The sequence below is a fragment of the Mirounga leonina genome, unplaced genomic scaffold, assembly GCF_011800145.1.
Source record: "Mirounga leonina isolate KUSES-001 unplaced genomic scaffold, KU_Mleo_1.0 Mir_418, whole genome shotgun sequence".
Taxonomy (NCBI): Eukaryota; Metazoa; Chordata; class Mammalia; order Carnivora; family Phocidae; genus Mirounga; species Mirounga leonina.
Window position 1 is genome coordinate 12,803,740 of NW_023270739.1, and position 19,787 is coordinate 12,823,526.

Genomic DNA, 19,787 nt, shown 5'->3' on the forward strand with positions numbered 1-19,787 from the left:
CAAGGAGGAAGGCACTGAGGAAATTGAGGTGTTGTATGTAGTTCTTGTAGGCGAGAACTTTCCAGAGCCCCTTAGCCTTTTTCAGAGCCCTGTGCCCCCATCACTTCCCTCCCTCCCCAAGTCCATTTTTAATACAATGGCTGGGGGGGAGACTTTTCAAATCTGAGTCTGAGGATGTCACTGTTTTTTTTTTTCTTTGATTGCACACATGTATTTAACAATACAATTTTACAAAGGATGCTAAGAGCACTTTTCTTCGTATTTTATAGAACGACCAGAAACATGGACTTTCTATTAATATCCATACTGTAACACAGACAAATCTAATTCCTAGATAGACGCATTACAATTTGTTTATTTAGACTTTGAAGGCTTAATGGAAATGATGAGAGGAAGAAAAAGAATTTATTTTACATAACTGAATGAAAAATAATTCAAGAAATAGTAAATAAAATGTAATATGGTCTCATGCACCCTGAAGGAGGTGGTGCCCGATTTGGAGGTGTGATTGCTATGTCCAGATAGTCTCCTATTTGGAACTTCTGCCACCTTCAGTCCCCTTCCTCCCAGACATGGTGCTGCCAATCTCCTTTACTCGATAGGCCTTTTAGTATCTGTAAAAACAATTGCAAAATTGAAGTGTGTGCCCTTCTTTCTAGCTTCTCGGTAGACTTCTTCTACTAAACTAGTCAACTCTTTCAAAGTTGCATCCATCCAAGTGTAGCTCTGCAGCTCGCTGGACGGTACGTGTCCGCGGGAAAACTCGTCCATTCGGTGGTGGCGGCTGTTAATTGGTGGTGAAAACACGCAGCAGCAGCGGGCACATTTTCTCCCGATCAATCAGTTTCTCTGGCTCCTTCTTAATTTCCTCCTGGGTAACGCGCTACCCCACTGCTGTCTTCCTCCTACAGCCTGCGAGACACTCGCTCTGAGGATGTCACTGTTTTAATCACAATCGACCAGTTGGGGCACCTGGGTGGCTCAGTTGGTTAAGCGACTGCCTTCGGCTCAGGTCATGATCCTGGAGTCTTGGGATCGAGTCCCGCATCGGGCTCCCTGCTCAGTGGGGGGTCTGCTTCTCTTGTGCTGTCTCTCATTCTCTCTCTCAAATAAATAAATAAAATCTTAAAAAAAAAAAAAAAAAGAATCGACCAATGGCTTCCTGCCTGCCTCAGTATAAAACCCAGAGCTCTTTCATCATTCCACAGAGCCGACAGGATCTGGTCTTCTAGTAACTCTCTGGCTTCAACGCCTACTACTCTCCCCTATTTCACTCCACTTGCTGTTTCACGAACATGCCAAGCATATTCCTGCCTCAGGGTCTTTGCACTTATGAGTCTCTATGCTGGGGAGGCTTTTCCCCCAGATGTACATATTATCCCTCAGATATCCAGGCTGTACACACACTCGCTTCCTTAGGGCCTTTGCTCACACATCACCTTGTCAGAAAGTCTTCTCCTTACCACTCTCAATGTGTTCTGCCTCTTTAACTTGATCTATTCCCACCAGCCCTTACCATTACCTGACAGATAATAGATTTATTTGTCCGTGGCTCACTGTTTATCTGTAAACCTGATGAAGGCGGGGACTTTGTTTTTGTTCACTTCTGTATCCCCAGTACCTAGAATTGTGATGGGCCCATGGTAAGCACTTAGCTAATATGGTTGAGTGCATTCACCCATCCAGGGAGCAACATGAGGAAATGAGCTCTTTACATCCCCCACCACCACCTGGAACCCCCCCCCCCATTTAACCTCCACACTCTTCCATTGTAGCCAATTAGAGTTATTCTCTCACATGACCCCAGTGTGTCCCTGCATGGGACATGTTTACTCTCGATTTTCTGGCAGTCACCCTTTCCAGGGGTGGGAAGGTGTTGTTTCCCGCTCTGGAGTCCTGCCAGTGCTTCTCCTGTGGATGGGGAATTGATCACATTTCGGTTTCTTTTCTCCATAAAAGAACCTTCCAATGCCTCCCCACTGTTTTATTCCCTCAGGGAGAAGCTATCTTATTTTTTCAGTATGATGTTTAGGACAGAGAAAACAAAGCAAATGGAACTGCTGGAAGTCATCTGCTTGCCCATGCGGGAAAAGAAGGGAGAAGAAGACACGTGCAAGGAGTGTGAAACTGCCATCTCCAAAAGGAATCAGGAATTGTCAGCCCCAAGGGTCATCAGACGGCATCTCGCCTGGTGATGTCATTCCACAGAGAGGTGAAGGCACCTGCCCTGGGTGGCATCCCCTGGGGACAGCAGAGGCTAGAAACCCTGTCTTGTCTTGTTGGTTGTCCCCATACTATGGTGGATGCCCAGACTGATGCTCTTCCTTCCCAGCGGGGTCCTCTGCCCTCTCAGTCACCAAATAGATGAGACATATTGCAAATGAAGGCTCAGTTTGGATTATTTTGGTTGAACTTTTGTAAGAGCAACTGATTCTGTTCATGATTCTGTGCCTGGCTTTCCCTTGTACCCTTGCATGCACAAAATAGAATGTAATGTAGAATAGGGAAGGTGGCAAATCATAATAACAGCTGACATTTATGGGGTGTCACCACTACCTCGTGCTGACCTTAGTGCTTTTTATTGCATAAACTCAATCAATCCTTAACAAAAGCCCTTTGAGTGGGGCATTATTAATGTCCCCATCTGCAAGGTGAGACAACAGAGAAACAAAGACCGAGTCACCCAAGATCGCACACCTTGAATGTGGTAGAGCCAGGATTTGAACCGAGCTGGTTTTGATTCTGGAAACTAGGCTCCTAACCACCCTTCTAACTGTTTCTCTAGCTGCTCAGCTGGGGAAGAAACACAGCTTTCTGTTTTGATCTCTGACACATGTAATCCAGGAAAAACTAAAAGAAAAATTCTGGCCCGAAATAATTTGCTTTCTCCTTAAGTCAGCAAGTAGACAGAAAACATACACATGGCATTTTTGGTTCTAACTCTTCAGATGGTTGTGATCATCTTCCATTTTGCTTTTCCTACGTAAATACAGACTTAGTGTAAGCTGTATGTATTAGGGCAGTATTAGCTGTTGTAACAAATAAACCCTCTAATTTCAGGGACTTCATAGAAGGTTATTTCTCACTCATGGACCAGTCCAATGTCCTGCCCCGAGGGTGGCTTTATTCCTCAATGAGATTCAGGGACACGAGCTTCTTTTATCTAGTGACTCCACCATCCTCTGGTGCCTTGGAGTCCTCGGTTTCCTGCTAGGCAATTTTTAAACACCCCGGCCTAGGAAGAAGTGAACATCATTTGGCTCATATTTCATTGGAGAGAACTAGTCACGTGGCCAGGCTTGGAGGCAAGGGAGGCTGGGAGATACATCCCCAGCTGAGCAACTGTCTGTCAGCTCCCCTGTGGAAAGACAAACATGACTATTTGGTGGTTAGCTAGCAGTCTTCTGCCACAGTGAAGAATATGTACCTTCTCAGGTGGTTCTTCAGTGTAAGATGTCTAGCAAACAATATACTTATGTTAGAAATGACACAATCTGGGGCGTCTCGGTGACTCAGTCAGTTAAGCGTCTCTTAGTTTCGTTCTGCTCAGGTCATGATCTCAGGGTCGTGGGACTGAGCCCCGAATTGGGCTCTGTGCTGGGTGTGGAGCCTGCTTAAGATTCTCTCTTGCTCTCCCTCTGCCCCTCCCCCACCACTCACACGCATGCGTGCACGCTCTCTCTCTCTTAAAGAAAAGTCACGATCTTAGGTAGCTTTCCAAAACCTCATCTAGAAAAATGGAAAATGATTGTCAACCAAAGCACAGGCATTCATTGATATGAACTGGAATGTCGGGCAGCTTAAAATAGGGGTTGGAGCAAAACCTGAGTCAGAGACTTGGGTTCCAATTCTGACTCGGCCAATTACTTCCCGGTCATAGGCACCTTAACCTCTTTGAGCTCCCTGTTCTTAACAGCCAAATGGGGCTCATAACGTCCACCTTACGGTTTTATGATGGTGATTAGAGGCAATACATATAAAGGTCCTGGCAGACAGTAGATGGTGGATAAAGGACACTGGTATTACTATGTTTTCTGAACAAATATTTCTCAAGAAAGCAAGCATACTTTCTTTTAAATTGCTTTGAAAATAGAAAAGTGTAATAAAGAACAAGTAATGAGCCTTATGTAAATATGAGCTGTAGGGCAGTGTGGATGTCATGTTTCTAACTTCAGATGTTAGTACCTCTGTCCCGTAATGAGAATGAAGCCAGAAATCAGAGTCTAATCAAGTAAGTAATATGATTAAATGGCTTATAATTGCCTCAATGCCAGTAGGAGTCATGCAAGATAAAGAATAAGTATAATAAAAACAAGTATGATATTAATAGCCATGATTTATTGAGTGCATATATTATATCCCTTAATCCTCACAAGAGCCCTCACGCCTATTATTGTTAGCACCCCTAATACCACCTGCCATTTTGAAGATGAGAGAAGGGGGGCATAGAGAGGGAAAAGAATTGTCCAAGATGGTCAATTACTAGTGGCAGAATAGGGATTTGAACTCAGGCAGTCTGACACCAGATCTCAAGCTCTTAATCAAGCAGCCTGGGATCTTGTCGGAGGAAATGCTTTATCTATGTGAAAACACTTGAGCATAATGCATGATAATATTGTGCTTAAGTGTGGTTCCAATTATAAATGCTATAGGAATTCAGTCTGGAGAGGAACTTCCAGTGCTTGAGTAGGACTGTGTGCCAGGCATTGTACTGGGTGTTTCCATCCTTCCCATTTAAGGAGATGTGGCATGGCAAGTGTAGAAGAGGAAGAGCATGAGGTTTGGAACTGCACAGGTAGGGTTTAAACCCTGGCCTTGCTATTTATGACTTGTGCGATTTCAGGCAAACTACTTAATTTTTCTGAGATGGTGTCCTTAATTGAAAATAGGGACTATCACAGCCACCTTACAGCAGAGGGTTTATTGTTATCATATAGTATCAGATACTATCATAAAATAGTATCAGAATAATATCAGAATAGTATCAGAATGCTATTCATTCAACAAATACCGATTAAGTCCCAAGCATTTAGGAGCAACACTGTTAGCCAGAATAAGCAACATTACGCTGTTGTAACAAACAACCCCCGGATCTCACTGGTTTAACACAACACAAGTCTAAAATCTGCTCACACTACTTTTCTAATGCATGCTAGCTGGGCTTGCTCAGTCATCTTTACAGGGCCCTGCGCTGGCTGGGGGAGGCTCTGTTGCTGCACTTCCATGGTTGACAACATAAGATTGCCAAGATTGAACTTTTGGGATTGCCCATTGGCCCTTAGAAGTTTCTCCCTGAAAGCAATGCATATCCCTTCTGCTCTCATTCCATTGGCCTAAGTGAGTCATATAGGGTAGTGGATTCCTACCACATCCCTCGGGAGGGAAAGAACATGGAAATATTTGGTGAATAGTTTCAATTCCCACTACAGACACAGTCTTTTCACCTGTAAAACAGATCTGCTATTCCCTATTTTAAGGAGAAGTAACAGGCGCTGAGAGGTTAAGTCATTTGACCAAGGTCACACAGCCTATCCACCGGGGAGCCAGAATCAACCCACACTTTGCTCACCCCAACTCTTCAATTTATATGCACAATGTCTACAGACTTTATAAACAAAACAAAACAAAACAAAACAAAACAAAACAAAAAAGAATTCACTTTCAGGATGGGGGCAGGGAGGCCCTACAATTGTGGACAGCATAGGAATTGAATAGACATGGCCTTTGTCTTCTCCAAGAGCACACTGGTTATTGCATAACCAGTGTGCTCTTGGAGAAGGCAGGAAGGGGCAGAGAGAGGTTTATGTCAGCATCCGGAGGAGAGAAGTTAGGACAGATAAGGACAAGAGTGTGGCAGAGGCACAGAAATGGGGGATATGATGATGGCAGCATTTTAGGCCATTTCTCTAGCAGCAGGGAGGGGGCTGACGGGCAGGACAGGCTGTTGCAGGAGTCCAGGGTAAGGTGATAAGGGGGAGACAAGAGTGAAGACAGCAGGAATGCAGAAGGGATGGACCTGAGAGCTGCAGAGGAAGGTCGAGAGGGGCGCCCTGGTGAAAAAGTAAAGACCAACCAGGCACCAGACATTCTTCATACCTCACTCTTCCTATCCCAGTCTACTGCACCATTACAAAAAAAAAAAAAAATTCCCTAAGGCCTCTTTTTCTCTTGCCTTGAAGCTCCCGAGGAGAAGGAGTTTGTGTGGTGGTGGTGGGGGGGGGGCGCTGCTTCACCGCTGTCGGACGCCCTTCCTGCCTGACCCTCAACTTGTGGGGTACGGGCGCCCTTACCAACTCCGGGATCCGGGCCTTTCAGTTCGAGGAAAACTCCCAAGGCCCAAGGGGGCCAAGAGGCCTGCAAGTCGCCTCTTGCTCAGAAGGCTCCGGGCCCTGCTCCCTCTGAGGTCCCCGGTTCGCCCACCTCCGAAGGCAGCCGTCGCCGGACAGGGTGGGCGCCCCACGTCTTCCACGCCCCCAACTGTTCTCCCTTCCCTGGCGGCCAGAGTCCCGGCTGGTGTCGGAGGGCCGGCAGTCCGGCGGCGGACCCCAGGTTCAGCCTCTGGGCCTCTCTTCCTCCCCGCCTCCGCCTTTCCTCGGCGGGGGCGCGGGGCCGGGGTCGAGGCGCCCCTCTCGGGGTCCTCCGCGGAGCGCAGCCGCCCCAGCCGGAGAAGGGGGCCTCGGAGGCGGGGTGCCAGCCCCGGCTGGGCGGGAGGGGTGCGCACTGCGGCGGAGGGGCCGTGACTCACCGCCTGTAACCCAACACCCGCCCTGCTCCCCTCCCCCAGCCTCTCCCCCGTCTCCGGCCTGGCGGCCGCGGCGACACCCAAAACAAAATGAAGGGGTGCCCAGGCCCGTGGCGCCCCCGGCCGGATCGCGAGCGGGTCCCGGCGGCCTCCGGCTCGGAGCGCTCCTGCTTCTCCCGCCCCGGGGCTCGGCGAGCCGCCGCCGCCGCCGCCGCCGCCCGGGCGCCAGCAGGCGGGGAGGCCGAGCGGCCGGAGCAGGAGACGGCGGCGACGGCGGGCCCGCGGTAGCTGCGGCGGGCGAGCCCGGGGGGGGGCGCCCCGGCCTGGAAGCCTCCGGTCCGGGTCGCGGCCGAGCGAGGACAAAGCCCCCCCCCCCCCCCCGGCCGCCGCTGCGGCCTACCCCGCGCGGCACAAAGGGCGAGTCGCGACACGCTCCCATCCCCCTCCCCGCTCGGGTGGCCCCGGGCCCCGGGTGGCGGCGGGGAGGTGGGGAAGCCCCGGCCACGCCGCCCCTCGCTCCCCGCCCCCGGGGGCCGGCCGAGCTCGGCGCCCCCGCCCCCGCCCCCGCCCCGTCTGTGCGTCCTCCCGGGGAGGGGTCGGGGGGCGCGGCGCCCCACATAACACTCCCCCGCCTGCGCGCGGAGCCTCCCCTCTCCCCTCCCTCCTGCAAACACCGCCGCCTCCCCTGCCACCGCCGCCACCTCGCCCGACGCTCCGCAGCTCGCCGCGGCCGGGGGGCGGTGCGCGGACCGTGCGCGCCGGGGGCGCCAGATGTGCAGTCCGCGCCGCCGCCAGTGACCGAGCCGCAGCCCGAGCGGGATCGGGCCGCCTCCCCAATGCTGCGGGGGCGACCTTGAGCGCGCCCCGGCTTCCTCGGCGGGGACCCCGACACCGCGAACGCTGTGCCCAGTCCTGCCCTCTCCAGCCCGGCTCGCCCTGCGTTCCGACATGGAGGGGGCCGCTGCTCCCGCGGCCGGGGACGGCCCCGACTTGCGGCCGGGGGCTCCGGGCTCTCCCCCGGAGGTGGTGGCGGGGGCCACCGCAGCCCCCGCCGCGGCGGCGGCGGCGGCGGCGGCCCCGGAGCCCAGGAAGCCGCACGGGGTGAAGCGGCATCACCACAAGCACAACTTGAAGCATCGCTACGAGCTGCAGGAGACCCTGGGCAAAGGCACCTATGGCAAAGTCAAGAGGGCCACCGAGAGGTTTTCGGGTCGAGTGGTGAGTGGGGGAACCCCTCCCCCCCCGGGGCGAGGGCCAGACGGGGCTGCGGACCGAGGGCGCGCCGGCCGGGGGGCTGGGGCTCTGAGACTCTCTTGTCCGAGAGGGGCTTCCCGGGAACCCCCAGACAGACTCCTCACTCTCTCCCCAGCTCCCCGGGACTCAGGCGTGTCTCTCCCTCGAAACACTTGTTACATCCTGTCTGCGCATATTTTGGGGGTTTTTCTCCCAGCAGCCAAGTAGTGTTTATGATTTGCAAACACTTTGCAAACGTTGGGACCGTGGAGGTCTCCCTCGCGGGCACGCATTCAGACCAAGCCCTGGAATGCTTTATTGCTCTAACTCCGAACAGACCCACATCCTCAGCAGGGAGCTGGTCCCCGGAGTCCCGTGTCCTGTACGTGAAGGCGACCCCCACCCTCCCACTCCTACTCCCCATCACCCCGGTGCTGCTGTAGTTGCAAGGGAGGGTGGATTCCTGCCTGTTTTTTAGGAGAGAAGGTTAGGGCGCAAAAATAAAGACTACTGCATGCCTGAGGGTTGTGACAGTTCACCTCTGCTTCGGGGAGGACTGAAATGCCCAGGGCATGGGTAGCCACACAGATGCTGAATTGCAGCGACCCCACTGCCTTTCAGGTCCTGGTCGCAGGGCTGCTGAATTGCTTTAGGGGACTGGGCCAGCTGCCCCACTCTTTGTGACAGCTGAAACCCTGCCAGGGTCCCAGCCCCATTTGGAAGCGGTTGGAGTACCTTGGGGTCTCTGCGTGTCCCCAACTTGGCTTGTTGTCCTTTTCCTTTCTGGGGAACAGGCCCTTGAAATCCACACTGCTTGTGGCCAGAGGGTTGGGTTCAAAGTGACTGACTGTTGCAGAAAGATTTTGTGTGGTGTGTGGCAGAAAATTAACATGGTTCTTTGATTTGAAGCATATCAGATGTATTTTAATCAATTTAGGGCCAAAGTCAGGAACTAATTATGGTATGCCTCGTGTGCACTTTTGGGGTATTTCGGGGCCCAGGGTTGCTTATAAACTTAACGAATGACCACAGGGTAAAAGCAAAATGAACTGTTGAATGAAGTGGTAGGTAGGTTGATGTTGGTAATTTTCTTTTCAATCTGTACAGGGACCGTTCTATGGAGAAAATGGGGCCCCAATCAGAAGGTTTAGCCCCGAATTCTCAAATATTTGGATACCTGGATAACTCCCTCATCCTAAGCTTCACTGTTTGGGTTGATCCAACTGTATTCTATAGCTTAAAAAAGAAATCGTTCATAGATTAATTGGAAATTTGAGACATTGTACATTGTATTTTTAAAGCGGTCTCCGATAAACAAATCTGATAGCCAGCAAGTAGTTAAGAATTCACTCTGGGCAGGTGCCATTTTTTTGTAGGTTGAGCATTTTAAAGAGGAGATGGTTGTAGAGATGTCCTTTGAGGAACAGACTTTCAGGTCTGCGGAAGAAGAGGCTGAGAAACGTGCACTTCATTCATGCTTTTCTTCTGAGGTGATATTCCCCAGGCTGGATGTTGAAAAAGCAAGAACTAAGCCTAGCTCCTTGCTCGTGTTGTCTTAATAGCTGTTGAAGAATCGCGCTGGGAAGTTGGAAAGCGTAATAATGAAAAACAGACGCGGTCGGAGCTGCAGGTTGAGGATGTGAGCTTGAGAGGGGTTGAGTGGCAAGGGTGTGTCTGGGATCTGCCAGGGGACACAGAAGCCTGAATGCTGGGGAGCTGCCACCAACTGTTTGAAAGAATGAAATCTTGTCTATGGCAGACACCTTTCTGAGTTTCACTGGGGCTTCCTGTCAGGCATTCGTCTCGCTGTCTGATCCACAGACGAGGTTAGAGTGAAAGGGATTGCATCAGTAGACGGGAGCCTGCCTTTCTCTTTTGGTGGGTGTCTTTCCCTTTATTTGCAGAAACTCTGAACATTCCGTCGGGATTTAGTCGAACGACCACGAGGGGGCGCCCTGAGAACGGGAGAGGCTCATTTCTCCGCCAGCAGACTCCAGTCCTGCTCTGTTATTGTCCAGCCCTGGTCGTTGCCCATTGTGCTATTAATTTCAGCCAGATCTCTTGTTTTACTAAAAAATTATGTAAAGATTTTTAAATCTGGTAGCAGATCCAGGCTCAGAAGCTGGCAATCCTCAAACTGCTTTCTATTCCATAGATAAGCTGAGAACCTTAGCAGAATCATCTGGTGAAAGGCTTGCATTAACCAGATGGGAAAACTGAGGTTTGGTGATGGGAAGCCCTCCTTGGCCTTGAGTCCTCCCCCTGCTGAGCACAGTGCTCACAGATGGTGTAAGAACTTAAGTGAGAAACAGGAATTGTCAGGTGGAAAATTCCCTGTGCCTGGCTGAACAGAAAATAAAACAAACACCCAAAAAAATTGGTCAGCAAGTTGTTCTCGCCTGTACAGCACTTGGTGACTCAGAATCTGTCAAGAGCAGAAAGACATTATCATCTGAAGTATGAACTTGGGAGTTTTCTTCTGGTTCTAAGGATGCAGTGAATAGCTATCACTTGCTTTCGGGGTGCGGTGGAGGAGAATCGAGAGAGCGCTCTCTCAGGTCTGACTTTTCGGGCTTTGGGTAGAATTCCGAAGTGACGTTTTCATGGCATTTGTCTTTTTCATTGCCATGTCTTTTATGGCACCTCTCAAGAGGAGGAGGGGTTTTAAGCCGCTTTGCCAGCGCTGGTGGCTGGCGTCCCGGGCATGAGATGCTGTGGGATCAGCACTCCCGTTGAAAGCAGCTCAGAGGCAGAGAAGTGTTTAAAAATGAAAATGTTGTGGCTTTTAATTGTACATCTGGAAGGGCCTTCTGAATCAAACAGAGCACCACGCAGCATCATCTTCTGTGTTCTGTGAAAGCCACTTCTGAAGAGAGTTGCAGGATCAGGAGCTTGGAGTGGCCCTCGGCCTGGCCTAGTCCAGGCACACTCCTCTCTGAATTCCCAAATGTGGTTTGTGGCCACTGCCGGAGGGTGTCCATGACACAAGGACTCCAAGTGGCTTGTTCCAGAGATTAACACACCCCACAAGGAAGCACTCTTGCAGAAGGGCTAAGAGCCCTGGCGGACATTCAAATCCCAACTTTTCACTAGCTTCGTGAGCTGGTGCACGCTCTGTAACTTTTTGAAACCTCAGCTCCCTCATCTGTAAAATGGGCTACCGATAGTACCAGTTTCGTGGACTTGTGTAATAATTAAATAAAATAATCGATGGAAAGCCTCAAGAGGCGAAATTAGCTGGTTTAGTTCCTTCTTTTAGCAGAATTTTTTTTCTCACCTCACGTAGACTTTCCCTTAGATTTTTAAGACCATTAGAGAGACATGGTGCATTGGAAAATCAGCATGCTATCACTCAGAGAATGGTAGGGGAAAGAACCCACTTTTTAGGTGAATTAAGGAATGCGAGGTTCGCAGAAAAGTGCACCCATAAGAAGCCAAGACCATCAGCCAGATTCTGACAGGATCTGCGTGCATTTCTAAAGCCTTGAATTTGGGCTTTGTTTCTTGCACAACTTCTGTTTTGATACAGTTTTGGGCAGGGCCGTTGTTGAGTAGAGCCCCTGTGGCATAACATGGCATGCATTTTCTTTGAGCCAAACTGCCCGGACCTTCAGGCTGTGCAAACTATTGCCAAAAAACCCAAACCCCAAAACAAACAACATCTTGAGGAGCAGTGTCATGTGATCACCTCCCCGCCAAGGGCCAAGTTCAACTTTCCCTCTGCACCAGGTTATCTCTTGTGAGCAGGATGCTGTGTGGTATGAGCAGGAGGTGAGGTCTCTGGGCGGGTCTGGCATGGGAGGTGCAGGACCAGTGGGCAGAGTGTGCCCCCAGTTTACCATTGGTGTGCCTGGGGGTACCAGAGCTCTAGCTTGGGTGATGGGGCATCCTCACTCCGCAAAGGAACTGATTTGACCAAAAATGGGTGTTTTAAGCACTGGCCCAAAGTTACTCCTTGCCTTGCTTCACTGCAAATGAGGGGTGCTATCATATCGTAAGCTGGCCTGCTGAGCCAGATGGCTGTCATCTGCAGGGCCATGTTGCACTGAAGACCCAGACCCAGTTTCAGGGAGTAAGACGCGTTGGCCAACACATGGTACAAACTTCTCATCCCGGAGATGGGAAAAATAAAGCATAGACGCGTTAAGGGACTTCTCTGGGGTTGCCTGAAATGCCCCATATTTCAGTCTTCTGAAACGCAAATCAAGGATCATCTTCAACACCATCTGCCCTCCCTAATCCTCCAGAATGACCCAGTGACTGAGCTGGGTCTAAGCAACCTGATTCTCGGTTTGGTATTTTTTGCATCACTCATTTAATAAATCTTTACTAAAGCAAGACGTGATGCTCACGCTTAAGGAGCTTGTAGTCTAGTAGCCAAGATAAAATGTCCTTACAGATATTGAACTAGTTCTGTGTGGCTACCAGATTTATTACCATCTCCTGTATGCTGCTCTCCACGTTAAAATGCTGGGACACAGGAGTGACCGAGGCCCACGGAACTACCCATCTGGTGGAAGACGCAGTAAGCAGTTACCTGGTCTGAGTGCCTGGTACAGGACTGGATGATATCAGGTGATTGTCCACTTGGAATGTAGCTTACCGAAGCTTAGTTTGTTTGATTGCGTTCGATTCTGGACAGGGACACCCCCTCCCCGTATGGCCACAGCTACTCTGATTACTACCAGCTGACACTTTTGAAAGCTTGGTGGGTGTCCCGCTACGCTAACTGCTTTCCAGACATCTCTCATTTAACACTCACAACAACCCCGAGAGGTGTGCACTCGAGTTAGAGCCATTGAACAGATGGGCAAAATAATGCATAGGGAAGTGAAGTAACTTGCCCAGGTCATACAGCTGGAGGGTCACGTGGTCTGTTTCGAAACCCACTGCTGCTAGAGAAATGGAGAACCTTCCTTATGTTGCACAACCGGTGACCTCTGGATTTGGGCATGATACTTTGCTCGTGGTGTCAGAAGACCAGCCAGCCATGGGGTGATTCTTTTCCTGGGGGGCGGTTTTCTCTGCACTGTTCAGGAAAGGAATAGAGACAAAGGGCTGTGGCATTCTGGAAGATTAGGGAGGGCTGATGATGTTGAAGATGATCCTTGATTTGGGTTTTGGAAGACTGAAATATGGGGCATTTCAGGCAAAGGGGATTCTAGGGTGAGCAGGCCAGATCACTTAGAATGCAGGGTTTATGCTGGGATGCAGTGGGAAGCAAGATTGGCAAGATAGGATGGGGTAGTAATAACAATATTTAATAATAGTAATAGCAGCTAATACTTTCTGAGTGCTTATAACATGGGCCAGGTACACCGCCAGGTACATATGAACTGATTTAATTGTCATAATGTGCCTGTTACTATCCCATTTCCTGGATGAAGAAACTGAGTTGCAGACCGTGAAGGTCACACGCAGCAGCAGGGCCAGGGTTTGGACGCCAGTAGTGTGAATGCGGAGACCTTGACCGTATCTCTTCCTCTGGATGGGCTGGGCTGGGTTCTGGTTTCAGTGGGGCTCTGAGCCCAGCAGTCTGGTGGGCTGCCTTGGAGCAGGGAGGCTAGCCTGGAGGTTTTCGCAAGAGTTGAGGTATGAGAAGATAAGGATCGGAACCGCATTAATGTGTCTGCTTCTGGAGAGCTGTCTGCTTGTTGGGCCATGAGTCTGTTTTAATGAATCAAGTCAGGGAGCTCTCCACCTGGACACACACTGAGTTCTTTGTTCCTCGAGTAGCCTCAGATTCTGGAAGCCCTAGCAGGCCTGGAGGGATCAGCTGGTTCACTTCCCTGCCTGCAGATAGAAATGCACCCACAGCACGCAGGACATCTCACTTCCTCCTGGGAAGTAGCAGTAGAGGAGGGTTGGGGCCGGGTGCCTTGTCTGCCGGTAAGCCCGGCCTTACTGTCTTAAACCTCCCGTCGTGCCTAGCTTAGTTTGCCTAGCACATAGTTTGCCTAGCACATAGTAGGTCCTCAACAAAGGCTTGTGCGATGGACACTGATGTGAATACACTGGGCAAAAGGGACTATCTTAGGACATGGAAAGGCCGTAGGTCGTCTTCTGTGACCTCAAGGAGCTCTCTGATTTGCTGCGGTTGAAAAACAATTGCTGGGAATGAATGCGGCTTAACACGGGCAAACACTGCAGAGCCGGGCGGACCGTTCTGTGCACGGATTCCCTGTCTGCTGCATGCGCGCCTGCACTCGTGAGGGGGAGAGCGGCCGTCCCGGGCCTGTCGGCTTCCTGTCCTCAGTGGCTCCGGAGTCAGACGGCCTAAGTCTCGTTTGTGTTTCCCACATGAAAGTCCTGGAGCATCTGTAAGTTATGATTTGTGAAGTATCTGTTTTAGAGCAGAATGCATTTATCATTGTGCTGGCCCAGACGACACTGTACAGGGCGGGAATGAGAAGATCCCAGGCCCCGGAATAGGAGGGGCTCGGCCAGATGACCCACCCGTGAGGGGAGTCTGGCCATATTGATAAAATTCTCTGGAAACGGCCCAGGAGCAGCCAGATGTTGACTTCACGGTGGGGCTGTTTGGTGAACTTGTAACTGCCTTTTAAGATGGGGATGGGCAATTCCCCTCCCAGACCTGCCCAGGAGAAATGCAGACACACGTCCACACGGAAATGTGAACACAGTTATTCCTAGTGGTGTTATTCGTAAGAGCCCTCAGGAGGAGCAACCTAAATGTCCATCAGCTGACGAACGGATAAATAAAATGTGGTATGTTCAGCTTATTTATGGACTATTGTATATGATCCTTTCCATAATTTTATTTATGGTATATTTAGGGATTATTGTTCCGCAGTAAAAAGGAACGAAGTACTACGAACGCACAACAACACGGATGAATCTTGAAAACATGATGCGAAGGGAATGAAGCCAGTCACAACAGATCATATGTTGTATGATCCCATTTCTGTGAAATGTCCAAATTCGGCAAAGCCAGAGAGACAGACTGTAGACGAGTGGTTGCCTAGGGCTTGAGTGGGTTGGAAGGAAGTGGGGAGTAGCTGCTAATGGGGGTGGGGTTTCTTTTTGGAGGGATGGAAATGTTCTAAAATTGATTGTGGTGATGGTTGCACAACTCTGTGAATATACTGGAAGTCCCTGAATTGTACATTTTTAAATGGGTGAATTTTGTGATGCGTAAATTAGATCTCAATAAAGTTATTATTAAAAAAAACACAACAAAACAAGGCGGGGCTCAGGGTAGTGGGTGGGGAGTGGGGATGGGAGTGGAAGCCCCATATATGTCAGGTCCTCAAGATTCCAATCTGTGGGTCCCCAGAACGCTCATGCTCATTTTGTGTTGGAAGTGGAAAGCAGTGTCCTGTGTGCCATGGTCAACCAGATGCCCACCTCCACATTCCATCCCACAGCTTGACAATGGTGTGACCTTGGCCTCATTCTTAATCTCCTTGAAACCTCTGTTCTCTCATCTGGGGCTTATACTAGTTCTTACTTTTCAGACTGTTGAGAAGATTCAATAAGATGATGTGATGTAGCTGAGCGTTTAGCCTAGTGCCTGACACACAGTAGATGTGTATTAAGTGCATCTGGGGCTGTGGTTAGTCTAAAAGGTACATCTGTCTGAAATAGAAAACGGCTTCCCTCGAGGTGGATGAATTTGAAAAGGTCCCCTTCCTGGCCCAAAGCAGCCCCCAGATGGGTGGCCCTGGGAGAACAGGTTGCCATTCACTTGTTTTTCCATGGGGCACCCTGTGTGTATATGATCCCCACATCCCTACCTGGCAGCACTTGCTGGTGGTCTTCCTCATTCTTCTTATTATCCACCACTCCTCCCTGCTCTGTGGCTGAGTAGTAATATTCAGACACAACATACTAAAAACACGTAATAAAGACTCAACGTATGTAGGAGGTTGGCATGCCTCCTTTTCCTTTCAATCTAGCGGTAAACCAGATGTACTGAATGAGTGCTTCCTTTTTTTTTTTTTTTAAAGATTTTATTTATTTATTTGAGACAGAGAGAATGAGAAAGAGAGAGCACATGAGAGGGGGGAGGGTCAGAGGCAGAAGCAGGCTCCCCGCCGAGCAGGGAGCCCGATGCGGGACTCGATCCAGGGACTCCAGGATCATGACCTGAGCCGAAGGCAGTCGCTTAACCAACTGAGCCACCCAGGCGCCCCTGAATGAGTGCTTCCTAAGTGCTCAGGACTGTTGGCCATTTCGGAGAACATGACAAGTCCTGCACCGAGACACTGAGACTTCAGTTGGGGCATGTGAGTCATACATCTGGAATAATCTGGGAACAATACAAGGCAGTATCTAAATGAGGTGTAGGGGAAGAAATCATGGCTGTAGGACAAGCGGACTTGGGTTCAAATTCATCCCTGCTACTTGGCAGCTAGATGACCCTGGGCAAGCTACATGTTTTCTCTGAGCTTCTGTTTTCTCACTTAGAAAGGGCAGCTTTCAGCATCCTACCAAGTGGGATTGCCATGAGAAGTAGAATTTGGAAGCTTCCAACACAGAGCCTGGTGCCTAGCAGGCTTTAGGAAACCAGGACTGGTATTATTATTTATTCTGGTGAGAAGTACCAGCATGGAGTATAGAGTAGCTGGTGGTCTTCTTATCCTAGATCGTGGCTCTCCCTGCTTAAAACCCTGCCATGGGTTGTGTGGGGACTAAATTAGGAATTTGCCACATCCTTCAAGGCTCCTACCAGTGTCCAAACTCCCACTTCTTCATTCCTCTGTCTTGGCCCTTTGTTCATTTCCTTCAGAACATGTAAACTATGCAGCTTCGATGATTTGTCTGTGTATACCTTCCCCTTCCTCCCCCGTTAGAAGGAAACAGGGGTGCTGTCTTACTCCTTACTGCTTTCTGGCCTGTGGCCTGGTGCTCTGCCTACAGTAGCTGCTCAGTAAGAATGAAGGAAGGAAGGAAGGAAGGAAGGAATGAATGAGAAGTGCAGCAGCAATCCTGAGAGGGGGAGCTCTGTGACCCTGGGAGGCAGCAGGAAAGGCCCCTTGGGTCCCCACCCTCTTCCCTTTCTGAGTCACCCCCCTCCTCACCACTGTGTGGACAGGTGTGGAGAGCCCATTTTTTTTTTTTTTAAAGATTTTATTTATTTATTTTAGAGACAGAGCACAAGAGGGGGGAGCGGGAGAGGGAGAAGCAGACTCCCTGCCGAGCAGGGAGCCCGATGTGTGACTCGATCCCGGGACTCCAGGATCATGACCTGAGCCGAAGGCAGTTGCCTAACCAACTGAGCCACCCAGGCGCCCCGAGAGCCCACTTTTTAAAAAAATTTTTTTTTAAAGATTGTATCTATTTATTTGAGAGAAAGCATGAGCAGGAGGGACAGGGGGAGAGAGAATCTGAAGCAGACTCCGTGCTGAGCATAGAGCCCAACGCAGGGCTCAATTCCACGATCTCGAGATCATGACCTGAGCCGAACCAAGACAAGAGTCGGATGCTTAACCGACTGAACCACTCAGGCGCCCCAAGAGCTCAGCATTGTTAGCTGCAGCTCTGCACCCCTACCAGAGAGGAGGAGGGGGAGGAGGAGGGAGCCCATTTCCCACCCTGGGAGGCTGCTCCCACACTCTCACATCTTCCCAGGAGACCCCAGCCCCTCATCTGAGAAGCCTGGTGATCAGTCTGCAGAGTAGGCAAGCTTTAGATGCAAAGTACGTTTGCAAGGTTTTCAAAACATTTTCTCCCTGGGTTGTAAATCAAGTACTTTAAGAATTGTAAACCGGCTGGAGTGGAGAGTTAATGTATGTCTGGAAAAAAACACCATTATGATTTGCCTTTTAAACTCAAGAAAAGAATTCCACGTCGCTTGCTTTCATGAGAGATACTGAGACAGCATGAGGTTTCTGGGCGAAGGGCTAGGAGGTGGCTGTGGCAGGTTCCCCCTTCCCTGGGAGGGGAAGGGAATGGCAGTCAAGTGGCTCAGGGCCTGAGGGCAATTTCCCAGGGAAATAGAAGGAGTTGCTTCTTTGTCTTAGTATGTCCTAAAGACCCCATCCCCTCCCATCCCCTCTGCTTGTGTCAAGCTCTCCTATTCCTGTAGCTCCAAAGCCACAAGGACAGCTGATTGCTGCAGGTTTGGGAGTCCTTGCTGGCTCTTGCCATTTCATTAAGAATTGGGCTCCGCTCAGGGATGATTCGCAGGGATGCTCTTGTGTTTTCTCCAGGATGGTGGAAGGAAAGTGGATGATCCCATCTGTGGCTCTGGAAGGGAGTGTGAGGGTGGGTTCTGAGCATGGTCTCTGAGCCAGGCTCCCTGGGTTTGAGAGCCCGCTTGAACCTCCTGTGCAACCTTGAGATGGTCAGCCCGATTCAGTTTCTTCATCTGTGAAATGGGAGTGGCCGTGAGGATAAATGCGCTGTGTGTCACTTAGAAATGTGTGTGGTCCACAGCAAATGCTCCTTACGTGTTACTCTTGGAAGAAACCCTCCTGGGAAAGGCCGGACAGCCCGTTGGCTGTGCCCGCGCCTTGGGCAGCCTGGGTGCTGTGCATCACGTGCAGTAGGTACCCCAGTGTTGAACCTCCTTTCCTCACCTGTAAATCGAGGGGCTGAGACAGACTGGTCTCCAGGCTCACAGAAAGAGAATCCTGGGATTCACTGAATGAAATTGGTGAAATGTAGATTTCATTTCCTGTTGCTTGGTTTTTGGCAGAAGGAGGCTTGTTGCGGGGGAAGGGAAGTATCTTTATTTCTCAAAACTCTTTTCAGATGGTCTGGTGCAGGCTTTGACAAGTGTAAGGAGAGTCTCCCCATGTGGAGTGTCAGCCTGCAGTGGGGAGGCCTTCTTACTTCCCAGCTCCTGGTCTTGTCGGATGCACACGCACCCCCTTCAGCCCAAGGCAGGCGGTGCTTTGTTAAGCACGTCTGTGAGGTGGGTTCTGCACTAGATTCTGCGTGAGATAGAAAATTCTCACTTTCCAAGAATGTATCCGTTTTCTCATGTGTAAAATGGGACGGTAATAGTAGGACGTGCCTCCTAGGTGGGCCTGTGGATCCAGGAATGGTGGTGAGAGCAGTGTCTGACATGTAGCCAGTCCTTGATAAATGTGAGCTGTGATTCTTCGGGGTTTGGAGGAGGGCAAGTTAATGTTCTGTGGGTTTGCTTAGAGGGATCTTTGCTTATCCCTAAGATACCTAGCGCTTAGTAGAGCTTTCCATGGGGTCCTGGTGAAGCCAGAGCCCAGGCTGGCTCTGCTCTTGGTCGTGCCTGTGGCTCTCCCTGAAGACCACATTTTTTTCTCCCCGTGGCTTTAGCAGTGGTGGGGGCATTTGGCATCCCGGGAGGGCTCAGCTCCTTCAGCCTGGCGACAGGTGGGGTGGTGGCAAGACTCGAGGGTTGAGGAAAAGACTAAGGAGGGCCTCTTCCCAGGGCAAGAGATATTTTTGGCAGCTTCACTTAAAAGGAAGACTTGACTCATGCATTTACTACTATTTTATCCTTAAAGAGGGAATCAGTTGATCAATCGATCAAACTCCTTTTTAGGGAGCACTTTATTTTTGCCAGGCCTCGGGGTAAGTGCGTCACCTACATCACGTGATGATGTCCTTGTCGTGCTTAGACCCGTTCTAAGGGAGAGATGCTACAGCTATTCCCACCTCCCTGCAGAGGGGACTGAGGCCCAGGGCCACTCTCTTTGTCACTTGGGGAAGATGGCAGGAATGAAACTCAAGTCTGTCTCAGCTCTCAGCTATGAGTCTAGACAGCTTCCCAAGAAGGAGTAGAAATATCTGCTGTCATTTTTTTTTTCTTGTGGCAAGTGTTCCTTCTGCCTCTCCCATGTAGCATTTAGCATTTAAAAAT

The 19,787-nt window shown here is 50.3% G+C and overlaps 1 protein-coding gene and 1 pseudogene across 1 annotated transcript in view; one reads left to right on the forward strand and one right to left on the reverse strand.

Annotated features, from left to right (window-relative positions):
* Positions 1 to 397: 397 nt before the first annotated feature.
* On the reverse strand, positions 398 to 1,827 carry LOC117998480 (annotated as a pseudogene).
* A 5,549-nt stretch (positions 1,828 to 7,376) lies between these two features.
* Positions 7,377 to 19,787, forward strand: part of NUAK1 (NUAK family kinase 1) — a 72,142-nt gene continuing 59,731 nt past the window's right edge. The window contains exon 1 of the mRNA XM_034987675.1: positions 7,377 to 7,960. Coding sequence (XP_034843566.1) covers positions 7,691 to 7,960 — 270 coding nt within the window. The 5' untranslated portion in view covers positions 7,377 to 7,690. The remainder of the gene's footprint in view (positions 7,961 to 19,787) is intronic.